This window comes from Bufo gargarizans, chromosome 3, assembly GCF_014858855.1.
Source record: "Bufo gargarizans isolate SCDJY-AF-19 chromosome 3, ASM1485885v1, whole genome shotgun sequence".
Classification (NCBI taxonomy): Eukaryota; Metazoa; Chordata; class Amphibia; order Anura; family Bufonidae; genus Bufo; species Bufo gargarizans.
Genome location: NC_058082.1, coordinates 118843308 through 118857908, shown reverse-complemented (window position 1 = coordinate 118857908; position 14601 = coordinate 118843308). Strand labels below are relative to the sequence as shown.

Sequence of the window (14601 nt, the reverse complement as noted above, 5' to 3'; positions counted from 1 at the left end):
AAATATAATGGATTGGGCGCATAGCATCTTTTAAAATGTCAACATTACCCAAACTTCTCTATATTTTCCGTACCCTACCCATTTTACCACCTCAGAGCTTCTTTCAAAAAGTTACCCAGTTACTAAACAATTATACTTGGCAATCTAAAAAATGCAGAATAGCTGCCCAAATACTACTAAAACATAAACATAGTGGGGGCATAGGAATGCCACATATGTATAATTACTTTTTGGCCAATCAAGTGTCGCAAATCAGGAAATGGTGGGACAGGGATACTTCCCTCAGCTGGGTGCAAATGGAACAGTCCGCTATACCATCAGGCTCTCTGAAATCCCTCGTGATAGCATCCCTCTCCACACATTTCCAGACCCTCAAAAATATACCCGCCATGATTAGTTTCTCAATTAAAAACTGTAAACAGTTTCATATGAGAACATCCAGAACCACTCTCAACCTTGCCCAATGGGCTCCATTGAGAGCTTTAGAATTTTTTGTCCCCCACTTGGACTTGCGGGCCTGGGAGGTGAAGGGATTGGACTCTGTCTCCTCACTTTTTTCAAAGGGAAACGCTGAAGCCTTAAATATAGATCATGCCAGGGGCTGACTGGCAACTTTTGGCCCAGGGGGCAAGTAACACCCAGAGGCCCACTGAGCCCCCCCCCCCCCCACTTTCGTCAGCCATGTAAATTAGAACACAGTAAAACAAAATAAACTAGGCATGCTCCGATATATCGGCCGCCGAAACACATCAGCCGAAAATTGCATTTTTGGTATAATGCCGAAAGTGTCATTTTCTGGCTGATACAGTGTTGCATCCGTGTATTCTCTCCTCCCCGCTGGGCGCTGCTCTGTGTCCCCCCCATGACTTTTGCAGGAGAAACTGTATATTGTGTGGCACAGTGTAGGCTATATGTGTATAACATAAACATATTTCATTTGAAAACTTACAGTTACTTGACCCTTGGGGATCTCGGACGCCACTTCCACGCTTTGGCCGGGGGCTCGGCGGAGCTGATGTTGTGTTTTATCCTAATGAGAAAGATTTCATAATAAGGATTTGGAGAAGGGGTAGAGGGGTCACAGAGCAGGGAGAGGCTGGGGCTGCTACTAGGGGGTCATACCATGGGGGAGTAATAAAGCCCAGCATAATGCCCCACCCCCCCAGTAGAAATAATTCTCCTTATAATAGACAGTGCACAAAATACCCCCTTGTAATATCCCCAGTTGAGCTAATGTCCCCATAGTGCCCCCTATAATGTGCCAGTAGCCAGATAGGGCCCCCCTATAATGTGCCAGTAGCCAGATAGGGCCCCCCTATAATGTGCCAGTAGCCATAGGCCCCCCCACTATAATGTGCCAGTAGCCATAGGCCCCCCCACTATAATGTGCCAGTAGCCAGATAGGGCCCCCCTATAATGTGCCAGTAGCCAGATAGGGCCCCCTATAATGTGCCAGTAGCCATAGGCCCCCCCACTATAATGTGCCAGTAGCCAGATAGGGCCCCCCCACTATAATGTGCCAGTAGCCAGATAGGGCCCCCCTATAATGTGCCAGTAGCCAGATAGGGCCCCCTATAATGTGCCAGTAGCCATAGCCCCCCCCCCACTATAATGTGCCAGTAGTCAGATAGGGCCCCCCTATAATGTGCCAGTAGCCATAGGCCCCCCACTAATGTGCCAGTAGCCAGATAGGGCCACCCCACTAATGTGCCAGGAGTAGCCAGATAGGGGGCCCCCCTATAATGTGCCAGGAGTAGCCAGATAGGGGGCCCCCTATAATGTGCCAGGAGTAGCCAGATACTGCCCCCCTGCCCCCTGCCCCCCACCCCCCTCATAAACTGCCAGCCCAGTAGCCAGATAGGGGGCCCCCCTATAATGTGCCAGGAGTAGCCAGATACTGCCCCCCACCCCCCTCATAAAGTGCCAGCCCAGTAGCCAGATAGGGACAGAAATAAAGAAAAAATAAATAAATAGTCAGTCAGACTTATACTTACCTCCCTGCTTCTCTGGAATACTCCGGTCCCGCCTCCAGCCAGCACAGATGTAATTACTTTACGGCCGCGCAGCGGCTCAGTCAGGCCGCCGGACCGGCGCAGACGGCGCGATTATGTCATCGCGCCGCTGACGTCATCGCGCCGCCTGCGCCTGTCCGGCGGCCTCTCTGATAGGCTGCCGGCAACACGCCTCCCCTGCTCCCCGTCTCCCTGGATTAAAGTTGTACATTATTCCGGCCCAGCCGGCCGGCCGGGACAGCAAGCTAGAGAGGCCCGGGGGGCAATTGCCCCCCTGCCCCCCGGCCCAGTCCGCCCCTGGATCATGCAGACGTATGATATCTCTAAACATGACTTCTTCAAATATCTTCAAATTAGACATGTACTAAGTGGGTCTGATTCCTTCTCCGCCTCGGCATGCGCCAAACTATTCCAGATGTGGAAAAACCGCCCAGATACTATAACAGGTCTTAGACCCTTATATGATCTCTTGGGTGAGAAAGGCAGACTTCAAAATAAATCTCCCCTGCTGTCTTGGGAGATGGATCTCAAAGCCACCTACTCAGAACCACAATGGGGCAAAGCATTTATACACATCTCAAAATACTTTAGGTGCACGACACACTACAAATCAGCAATTAAAACCATTCTGCGATGGTACTACCCTCCAGAAAGATTACAACGTATGTTTCCAGGGGTATCCGCAGAGTGTTGGATGTTGGAGAGGCTGCGGGTGTCGAGGGACTCTTTTCCACATTTTGTGTGGTTGTCCACACCTCACTCAACTATGGCAAGATGTTTTTTCTTTGATTTCTAAAATCTCTGTCAATGGCACTTTTATTCATAGGTTTAGATGATATACCATTGCAAGGGAGAATAATCAGTGCACACATCTGTCTTGCTGCCAAATTGGCAATAGCCCATCACTGGAAATCACCTGTCATACCTTGCACAAGACATGCACGTATGAAAGGATTATGGCCCTGAAAAATCACTGCATAGGCAAATTTGAGAAATATTGGGCAACCTGGATAACAGAGAGCTGGATTACTTTCACCTGAGTCATAAGTCAGGCGGTCGGATGCGCCTGGAGGAAGACAGAGGAGGATTAAAAGGGAGAAAGAAGAAAAAAACTACCTGACAGTAATAATAATACAAGTCTGTATAATTTCCATATTTACAATTTCTGAATTTTGCATATATATATATATATATATATATATATATATATAAAAATATATAAAGATGATGCTTTAGTCCTTTTGTTTGATTTTCTTTTCGTTATACAGGCATTGTCATTTTCTGTTTCTTTTACATAAAAATGCAAAACTAGAGACAGACTTGTACGAAAGTGACACAATATAATGACATTTGTATGTTTGCTCATACAATTATTCTGTACAAGTGTTGATTCAAAAATAAAGATAAAAAAATGAAAAAGGGGATATATCCGGGTTCAGCCCTGAACCTGGACAACCCCTTTAACTATAAGGCCCCTTTCACACGGGCGAGTATTCTGTGCGGGTGCGATGCGTGAGTTGAACACATTGCTACCGCACTGAATCCTGACCCATTCATTTCTATGGGGCTGTGCACACGAGCGGTGATTTTCACGCATCACTTGTGCGTTGAGTGAAAATCGCAGCATGCTCTATATTGTCCGATTTTCACGCAACGCAGGCCCCATAGAAGTGAATAGGGTGCGTGAAAATCGCATAGCATCCGCAAGCAAGTACGGATGCGGTGCGCTCTTCACGCACGGTTGCTAGGAGACGATCGGGATGGAGACCCGATCATTATTATTTTCCCTTATAAGGGAAAATAATAGCATTCTGAATACAGAATGTATAGTAAACTAGCGCTGGAAGGGTTAAAAAAATATAAAAAATGATTTAACTCACCTTAGTCCACTTAATCGCAGCCCGGCATCTCTCCTTTGTTGAATAGGATCTGTGGTGAGCATTAATTACAGGACCTTTGATGACGTCACTCCGGTTATCACATGGTACGTCACATGATCTTTTACCATGGTGATGTACCATGTGATGACTGGAGTGACGTCATCAAAGGTCCTTTACCTGTATTTAATGCTCACCACAGGTCCTTTTCACCAAAGGAGAGATGCCGGGCCGCGATCAAGTGGACTAAGGTGAGTTAAATCTTTTTTTTTTTTTTTAACCCTTCTAGCGCTAGTTTACTATACATTTCTGTATTCAGAATGCTATTATTTTCCATTATAACCATGTTATAAGGGAAAATAATACAATCTTCAGAACATCAATCCCAAGCCCGAACTTCTGTGAAGAAGTTCAGGTTTGGGTACCAAACATGCGCGATTTTTCTCACGCAAGTGCAAAACGCACTTTTCAAGTGGTGGACTCTGCACCTTTCAGAGAACTGATGGCTTTTGCTGAGCCAAGGTGGAGAGTCCCAAGACATAATTTATTTGCGAAAAAGGCAGTACCAGCCCTGCACACGTATGTTGAACAGAAAGTGAGCCAGTCCTTGAGCCTCTGTGTCCATTAAAGTTTACAGCAGCGCTGACCTGCTGTGAAATTACATAGCGAAATAGCCATTTTTGGGGTGTATTAACAGGAAATATAAGTACGCCTATTCACTGTTCTGTGGTGATAGTACATTGTGATACAGCCATTATTAATAGGAAATATAAGTACGTCTTATTAGCTGTTCTGTGGTAAATTTACATTGTGATACAGCCATTTTTGGGGTGTATTAATAGGATATATCAGTACGTCAATTCGCCGTTCTGTGGTGAAATTACATTGGGAAACAGTCATTTTTGGGGTGTATTAATAGGAAATATAAATACATCTTATTAGCCATTCTGCTTTGAAATTAGATTCTGATACAGCCAGTTTTGGGGTGTATTAATTAACTTTTAATATTTTTTATTTTTTTTACACTATTTCAGACAGACAAGTCACAGGCCCTTCAAAGGGAACGGGCAGTGGCCAAAATGTCTCTGGCGCATGCAGAAGTAACAGCAGAAGAAGGGGGGTTGGCAGCAGAAGTCGCAGCGACAGGCCTGAGCTTCCAGTCTCATCTAGCGGTCATGTCTTGAGTCTCTTGACCAGCAACCCAGCGGTGCTTGAATGGTTGACTCGGTCTTCTACTTCGTCGCAAGGGACATCAGACACCCCCAGCCAAGAGTTGGTGGGTTCCACTGATGCTTAGTTGGCATGTCCCGGTAGCAGGCCTGTGCCCTCAACTGTCCTGAGCCTTCCTCTGTCATCTTCAATTCCCTCAGCTCGAAAAGTATTATATGCCGTAGGCTTGGCTCCACTTTTCAGTGAGGACGAGCTTCTAGAGGACAGTCAACAGCTACTACCCAGCCAAGATCTGGAGGAGAGATCCGCCGCTTCTTCAGGTAGGTGGGCAAGTAGTGATGATGAGAGTTGCATGGGAGCTGGTGTTGCAAGCGATTAGGCTCCTGGCCCTGAGACCATTGAGGGGGCATTAGTAACGTGCAGACAGTAGTGGATGATGATGTAGCCGATCGCACTTAATTGTAAAGAGGTTCCTGAAGTCTTCCAGCCATCTGGAAGACATCATGAAAATGGGCAGGAAACTGTCATGGACGTCAGAAGATCTGTAAGACTGGGAGCACGTGCTTTGATCTGACAGGTTTCCTTGTGAATCAATAGGTGTTTGTGTTGTTTCTGATACTGGCCACATCTCTAACATCCAGGTGTTTTTTTTTTGTGCTAATTTAGTTTTCCTTATTTATAGTTGCTTCTCCCAAAATGCTGTGCGGTGTATAGCTTCAGTGGTATCTGTGGTCTTCTGGTGTTTGGTTCTCGGCTGAGTTCCTGTTGCTGCCATAGCTACTGGAAAGTTAAGCGTTTCCTTTCCCTTTTGCATTTTGTTTTTGTTTATCTGTGTGTTGTTTTCCCCTGCCCTTTGTTGTAGGCCTGAGGGAGACTCCTGTTCATCCTTCCTTTCTGTAGGAACAGGTAGTCTCAGCCCTGTCACTATCGCAGGGTATTATAGGGTGAGTTTGGACTCTAGGTACTACTGCGTATTAACTCACCTACCTTTGGGGTCTGTTCATACTGATAGCCAGTCAGGACTGTGACTAGGGATTTGACTAGGAGGTGTCCTTCTTTTTTTCCTAGCTTTCAGGCCTTGTTCAATCTCCTTCTTCATCTGGTGTGATGTCTCCCTCCCACACATGGACATGACAGAAACTGTGCATGCATTTCAGCCACTATTACACTGCAAAGCACACCCTTCTTGAGCTGCTCCAGCCATCTCACTACTCTGTGGTCTCCACAGGCTGCTGCCACCTCACCACTCTGTGGTCACCTCATACTGCTGCTACTGGTCCTGATGCTACTGGTCCTCACCCTCCTACTCCTCGTCACGCATTTCGTCAGCAATCGATCACCGAAGCAATTGCAAAAAGACAACAGTAGGCATGCACTCATCCAGCGGCTCAGAAGCTGAACGTGGTCCTGGCCAGTTGCTGGTACTGCAGTCCCACACTTTTCAAGTGGTGGACTCTGCACTTTTCAGAGCACTGATGGCTTTTGCTGAGCCAAGGTGGAGAATCCCAAGACATAATTTATTTGCGAAAAAGGCAGTACCAGCCCTGCACACGTATGTTGAACAGAAAGTGAACCAGTCCTTGAGCCTCTGTGTCCATTAAAGTTTACAGCAGCGCTGACCTGTGGACTGTGGAGCTGTAAGTACGGTCAAGGACAATATATGTATTTTACGGCCCACTGGGTAAATGTGGTTCCTGCCCAGCCACACCAGAAATTTGGACAGGTGTCGCTACTGCCGCCTCCATGTTCTCAAGCTGTGGGTCCTGTGCCAATGTCCGCCTCTGCCTCCTCATCCTCCACTGTGTCCTCAACCTCCACTGCAGGGACAATTCAGAGTGCTCATCCAGCATACCACATTTGCAGGGCATGGCGGTGTCACACTGTTCTGCACCTAGTTTGCCTGGGCGAACTGAGTCACAGAGGGGAGGAATTGCTCCTCGTCCTCCATTAACCGCCGGATTGCGTCCTGGCGGCGGCCCTGTTATTCCTCCTGGACGCATTGGTGCGTCCTCTCGCTAGAGGCGAGATTACCTGTGAACGCGCACACACAGGAGCGCACGTTTACAGGATCGGGAGGTAAACGAGTGGATCTACAGCCTGCCAGCGGCGATCATTCACTGACAGGCTGTAGATGCTATTTTTTTTAACCCCAAAAAGGAATATTAGACGCTGTTTTGATAACAGCGTCTAATATACCTGCTACCTGGTCCTCTGGTGGTACATTTTACTTGGATCGACCACTAGAGGACACAGGCAGCTCTGTAAGTAGCACCAAACACCACTACACTACACCCCCCTGTCACTTATTAACCCCTTATTAACCCCTGATCACCCCATATAGACTCCCTGATAACCCTCCTGTCATTGATCACCACCCTGTAAGGCTCCATTCAGATGTCCGTATGTGTTTTGCGGATCCACGGATCCGCGGATCTGCAAAACACATACGGACGTCTGAATGGAGCCTTACAGGGGGGTGATCACCCCATATAGACTCCCTGATCACTCCCCTGTCATTGATCACCCCCCCTGTAAGGCTCCATTCAGACGTCCATATGTGTTTTACGGATCCGCAAAACACATACGGACGTCTGAATGGAGCTTTACAGGGGGTGATCAATGACAGGGGGGTGATCACCCCATATAGACTCCCTGATCACCCCCCTGTCATTGATCACCCCCCTGTAAGGCTCCATTCAGACGTCCGTATGCGTTTTGCGAATCCGCGGATCCGCAAAACACGGACACCGCGGATCCGCAAAACACGGACACCGGCAATGTGCTTTCCGCATTTTGCGGATCCGCACATTGCCAGAACTATATAGAAAATGCCTTTCAATTGTGGACAAGAATAAGACATGTTCTATAGGCTCTACAAAAAACGCAGTGTTCGCCCGATCAGGCCTGATCTTGTGTGCACACTTGCGTTCAGTCCGCCCCACCGCAGGGACAGACTTTTTTTTTTTCTGATCACTGCAAAAATAGATTAGCGGAAATTGATTTTTATTTTTTATTTTTCTTACAGTCTTATATTCCACTAACTTGTCACAAAAAATAAAATCTCACATGAACTCACTATACCCCTCAAGGAATTCAAATGGGTAAAAAATTTTTAGACATTTATATTCCAGACTTCTTCTCACGCTTTAGGGCCCCTAAAATGCCAGGGCAGTATAAATACCCCACAAATGACCCCATTTCGCAAAGTAGACACCCCAAGGTATTCGCTGAGGGGCATATTGAGTCCATGAAAGATAGAACTTTTTTGTCACAAGTTAGTGGAAAGGAAGACTTTGTGAGAAAAAAATATAAAAAAAATTTCCGCTAACTTGTGCCAAAAAAAAAAGTCTTCTATGTACTCGCCATGCCCCTTACAGAATACCTTGGGGTGTCTTCTTTCCAAAATGGGGTCACATGTGGGGTATTTATACTGCCCTGGCATTTTAGGGGCCCTAAAGCGTCAGCAGAAGTCTGGAATCCAAATGCCTAAAAATGCACTCCTAAAAGGTACTCATTGGAATTTGGGCCCCTTTGCGCACCTAGGCTGCAAAAAAGTGTCACACATGTGGTATCCCCGTACTAAGGAGAAGTAGGGCAATGTATTTTGGGGTGTCTTTTTACATATACCCATGCTGAGTGAGAGAAATATCTCTGTAAAATGACAACTTTGTATAAAAAAATGGGAAAAGTTGACATTTACAGAGATATTTCTCTCACCCAGCATGGGTATATGTAAAAATACACCCCAAAACACATTGCGATACCACATGTGACACTTTTTTGCAGCCTAGGTGCGCAAAGGGGCCCAAATTCTAAAGAGCACCTTTAGGATTTCACAGGGCATTTTTTACGCATTTGGATTCCAAACTACTTCTCACGCTTTAGGGCCCCTAAAATGCCAGGGCAGTATAAATACCCCACATGTGACCCCATTTTGGAAAGAAGACACCCCAAGGTATTCCGTGAGGTGTATGGTTAGTTCATGTAAAATTTTATTTTTTGTCACAGGTTAGTGGAATATGAGACATTTTTTTTTTCTTACAATAATTTTCCGCTAACTTGTGACAAAAAATAAAAACTTCCATTAACTCACTATGCCCATGAGCGAATACCTTAGGGTGTCTACTTTCCGAAATGGGGTCATTTGTGGGGTGTTTCTACTGCCTGGGCATTGTAGAACTTCAGGAAACATGACAGGTGCTCAGAAAGTCAGAGCTGCTTCAAAATCCGGAAATTCAAATTTTTGTACCATAGTTTGTAAACGCTACAACTTTTGCACAAACCAATAAATATAGAGAAAAATTTATATAGAAATGTAGTTTTATTTGAAAAATTTTACAACTGAAATTGAAAAATTAAATTTTTTTGCAAAAATTTCGGTCAATTTCGATTAATAACAAAAAAAGTTAAAATGTCAGCAGCAATAAAATACCACCAAATGAAAGCTCTATTAGTGAGAAGAAAAGGAGGTAAAATTAATTTGGGTGGTTAGTTGTATGACCGAGCAATAAACCGTGAAAGTAGTGTAGTGCAGAATTGTAAAAAGTGGTCTGGTCATTAAGGGGGTTTAAGCTAGGGGAGCTGAGGTGGTTAAGAAATTGAATCCTGGCTTTCTCCTCACCAACTCAAAATCGGAACCTTGGTCACCAACAAAGAGAAGAAACTGGTGTCGGTGCTGTGTCAAGGAGGGCTGAGATATGCTCCCTATGTTTAATCTGATTGTAAAGAGGTTCCTAAAGTTTTCCACCAATCTGCAAGACATCCTGAAAATAGGCAGGAAACTGTGCATGCATTTCAGCCACTCTTACACTGCAGAGCACACCCTTCTTGAGCTGAAAAGGTAGAATGGCATTCCCCAACATCGCCTCATATGAGACATTTCCACCCTTTGGAACTCCACCCTCCACATGTTGGACCAACTATATGAGCAGAGGAAGGTCATAAACTATTTCCTGATGATGCAGGCAGACAGGAGCACTCCCCTGTGCGCCATCGCCCATCCTCACGCAGGTCTGACAGGGGGAGGCCCTCACATTCTACTGCCATGGCTACTGGGGGGTGGAGAGTCAGGAGCAGTGTCAGCGCCATCAGCAGCAATTTCAGTCTAGATTCTCTGATGAGCAGTTGTATTCACCCACCTAGTGAAGTAACTACTGTACTCACCAGCAGCAGCAGCTAGACAAGGAGCAGAACCTGAACCAGCAGGTGGTAGCATACTTGGACTGTACCCTGCCACCCCACATTAAAGATCCCCTGGACTACTGGGGAGCCAAACTTGATTTATGGCCGCTATTGGCCGAGTTTGCCCTGGGCAAGCTTCCCTGCCTGGCCAGTAGTGTGGCATCAGAGCAGGTGTTTAGTGCAGTGGGGGCCATAGGAGAACTCTCCTTTCCTCCCAAATTGTGGAGAGACTGAACTTTGTGAAGATGAATTAGGCATGAATCAGCCACACACCAGTGCCTGATGCATGAGACTAGATCGTCCATGGTGCCACACCCAAACTTTGTCAAAAAGGACCTGTTTCTTTTGGCTACCTGCTTCAGCTACTATTCTGATGCTGCCACCCGCCTGCTGCCACAGACCTGCTGCCAGGTGCTTCTACTGCCACCCAACATCTTGTGCTGGTACTGGCTAGGCTTTTACCCCCTATGTCCCAACTCTGTCACTGGGCCACTGTGTGGTCTCCTCATGCTGCTGCCACCTCACCACTTTGTGGTCTCCACATGCTGCTGCCACCTCACCACTCTATGGTCTCCTCATGCTGCTGCCACCTCACCACTTACCAATCTGTGGTCTCCTCATGCTGCTGCCACCTTACCACTGCAAGTTCCAAAGTGTAAGTTATAGCAACACCCTAAAGTCTTATGCTAATACCCTACCCTAAAATGGTACCAATAAAAAATCCAGCTCAACCCACAAAACAAAAGCCCTCAGACAGCTATGTAAAGGGAACTATAAAATAATTATGGGTGTCAGATATATACATTTTTTTAAAATGTTTTAGCTGTTTTAAGAGTTGTAAAATGAGTTTGTCTACAGTCTTGCGCTCAGCGGCGAGGAGAAGCTGTGCTCAGATGAGTGCTTCTGACCCCTCGTTTTAGCGATCGGTAGGGGTTTCAGAGCTGGGAACCCCGCACATCAACACTTCTAATATGTCTCTATGACATATCACAAATTTAAAAAAGTGTAGTTACTCTTTAAAGGGAACCTGTCACCGGGATTTTGTGTATAGAGCTGAGGACATGGGCTGCTAGATGACCGCTAGCACATCCGCAATACCCAGTCCCCATAGCTCTGTGTGCTTTTATGGTGTAAAAAAAAACTATTTGATGCATATGCAAATTAACCTGAGATGAGTCCTGTCCCTGACTCATCTCAGGGACAGGACTCATCTCAGGTTAATTTGCATATGTATCCCTAAAAAATTTTCACACAATAAAAGCACACAGAGCTATGGGGACTGGGTATTGCAGATGTGCTAGCGGCCATCTAGCAACCCATGTCCTCAGCTCTATACACAAAATCCCGGTGACAGGTTCCCTTTAAGCGTTTATAATGAGTGAAAATAAAGTAGAAATGGGGTGCAAATTAGTGAAGACAGATTCAAATGCTAGATTTGACATTTGTTGATTATACTTTTGAGTAAATGAAAGGTTGACATTTTCTTTGAGGAAATTTACTAAAGTGCATCTTACCGAAGACTGTCTGAGAAGGATTCCACCCCATATTTTGATAAACAATATCCTCCGCTACAGATAGTTACTCTCCCTGCAATGCTTGCAACGTTGACAATGCGACCATGAGCTCTTCGAATCATGGGCAACATTTTGAGTGTAACATCAACAAGTCCTAGAAGATTCACATTTAAAACTTTGGCAAAGTCATCTTTAGTCAGCCATTCATTCACTGCAATAGGCATGGCAATGCCAGCATTATTCACCAGGCCCCAGAGTCCTGTAAAAAAAAACATACATACTGTAAAAAAAAATAACGTTAAAGGGGTTGTCTGGTCCTTTTATTTTGATGATCTAACCACAGAATAGGCTATCAATATGAGATCAGTAGGGGTCTCATTCATGGCACCCCTGTCGGTCACCTGTTTTCAGTAGTTCTGGTGTAAGAATTAGGCACCAAAGCTACACAACTTAATCAACACTGTGTAGTCGACAGAGTTGGTTACTGCAACATTGCTTCAATGAGAGCAGCGCTGCAGCAACCAGGTCTGTCCACAATACAGTGTCCATATAGATATGAAGTTCTAGTGCCTATTTCTGGCTTTACACCAGAATTTGCTACTAAATTTCCGGCACAATTTTGTCTTATCTTGCCTACTTTCTTGCAAAGATAAACCCCCTTTATAGCTATGCACTATCCACTTGTTGAGCCAGGCATAAAAAGTGTCTAAGACACTTGATAAATGTGGTGCACGACGTGTGTGCCAGAATTTTGGCCCAACTGGAGACAGAATTCTGGTGAAGTTGAAAATATGTTTCCTGGTGTGTCTTCTGACAAAAAATGATGCCTCGCACAGTGTCTAATGCATATTTGTGACTCTCATAAAATTTTATCAGCACTTCAGAAGCATAACATTTAATTAGGAAACCTGAATACATACACAGTAACATTACTAATACTCAGATTGAAATCCCCCATAAAGCCTCTAACAGTCACTTTAAAATTGTAAAAACACTACAGAAACTGTCACTTCTTTAATGTAGATTTAAAATCGATTTCTTAAATAAATATAGTTGGCACACAACTAGGTCCAGTCCTAAGTCCAAATCCAACTAAGGACAACATCTAGTTTTTATTCTCTCCCCATCTTTTCCTCCCACATTCCAAAGCCACATTGTGCCCCCACAGTACATATGGCCACATTGTGCTCCCACAGTAGCTATGATCCCTTTTCAATAATGCCATATCTGTTAATAAAATAAAAATAAAAATACACAAAATACTCACCTAAACATTCGCCCAATGATCAGAGCACATCCTGCGCTCCCCAGTAGGCACAAGATGGTCACACATCACCCTGCTAGGCTGTGTAGGAGGAGTGCACAGGCTCGGAAATCAGCCTGTGTGATCCTCCCACACAGCCCAGCCCAAGATACACAATTTTTAGCGAAGCGACTTCGGATGGTACATAGCTTATTTCTAGTTGCCACATTCCAAGACCTAAGGGGTTGCCACCATTCCCAATAAAACATATCATCAAAGTTTATATGGGTAAAAAGGGGTGTGGTTTTGGGGGCGTGGGTTAACATGGGATGTTATTTGGCACCAAATTGTTTCAGAATACTTTGAGTTTTGCAGCACGGCTACACGGAAACATGTGTAATTTGACAGCAAGTCAATATTTTAGAACACTGATTTGGATTTGATAACACAGCCAAGCAAGAAAGTCTCAGGTAAGTTGAGTTGTGATAGTAAGCGGGCACCACAAAATCAATTAAACGAGTGGGTGCTGCATATGTACAAAAAAAATAACTATAAAAGAACATGGCACACACCAAAAAGTCACATGACTAAATCCCAACATGTATTAATGTCCAAAACATAATCAAAACATGTTAAAACCATTAAAAACAGTATACTTGGGAGGTGTATGGTAAAAATGATAAATAAGCTTCCACCTCCCTCCATCTACACAATCTGCCCCTGATAAGGTAATACAGCTCAGTGAGACAAGGTACCAAATACATAAATCAGACAGAAAAGAAATAGATCTCTAAAGTGACCAGCACGTATAAAGTGCAAGTGGTAAAATGTAAGTATAACAACTGTATATCACATCAAAAGAGTCCAGTGCTAGTTACCTGGGAAAAAGGTACAACAACAAGTGAAAAAATGAGTACTGCAGAGAATAATGTTAAGAAAATCCAAGTTAGTATTTGCAATAAGTACCAGTTAGAGATGAGCAAAGTTTTGGAAAATTCGATTAGGCTGCTTTGCCGAATTTTTTAAAAAAATAGCTTTTTTTTGTAAGCAGTGGGTGCAATGATAGGGAGCTGTGATAGCGCCACTCCGCATCATTGTACTCCTCAGATGCCGCGTTCATACATGATCGTGGCATCTGAGAGTAAAAACTGTGTAAAATTAACAGGAAAAAAAGAATGAAATCATACTTACCGCCTCCATTTGCTTGCGACAGGCCGGCGTGGTGATGGGATTTCGGCCAAGATCTTCAATCAATATGGCGGCACCCATCTTGATTAAAGATCTCGGCCGAACAAATGGAGGAGGTAAGTATGATTTTTTTTTACAGTATTTCAGGTTAAATTGATTCACTACCACAAAGCACGAGGAAATTCGGATTCGCAGCGAATCGAATTTATCCAGAAATTCGGATGGAATTCCACTTATATCCGAAGGGATATAAAAAACAGAAGGACCGCATGGTAAGATCATGCTGTGCGGAGGTGGAGGTTTATTTATCATTTTTGCCATACTGTTTGTAATATTTTTGTAATCATGTTTTGGACATTAACAAGGATTTAATCATGTGACTTCTTAGTATGCGACATGTTCTATTTTGTGCTCTT

General features: G+C 44.6%; 1 protein-coding gene across 3 annotated transcripts in view; it reads right to left on the bottom strand.

Moving 5' to 3' along the window:
* LOC122932669 (retinol dehydrogenase 16-like) overlaps positions 1-14601 on the bottom strand; it is a 108319-nt gene that overhangs the window by 19530 nt on the left and 74188 nt on the right. For all 3 annotated transcript variants that reach the window (XM_044287214.1, XM_044287215.1, XM_044287216.1), the window contains one exon: positions 11755-12013. In XM_044287214.1, the coding sequence (XP_044143149.1) occupies positions 11755-12013 (259 nt within the window). The remainder of the gene's footprint in view (positions 1-11754; positions 12014-14601) is intronic.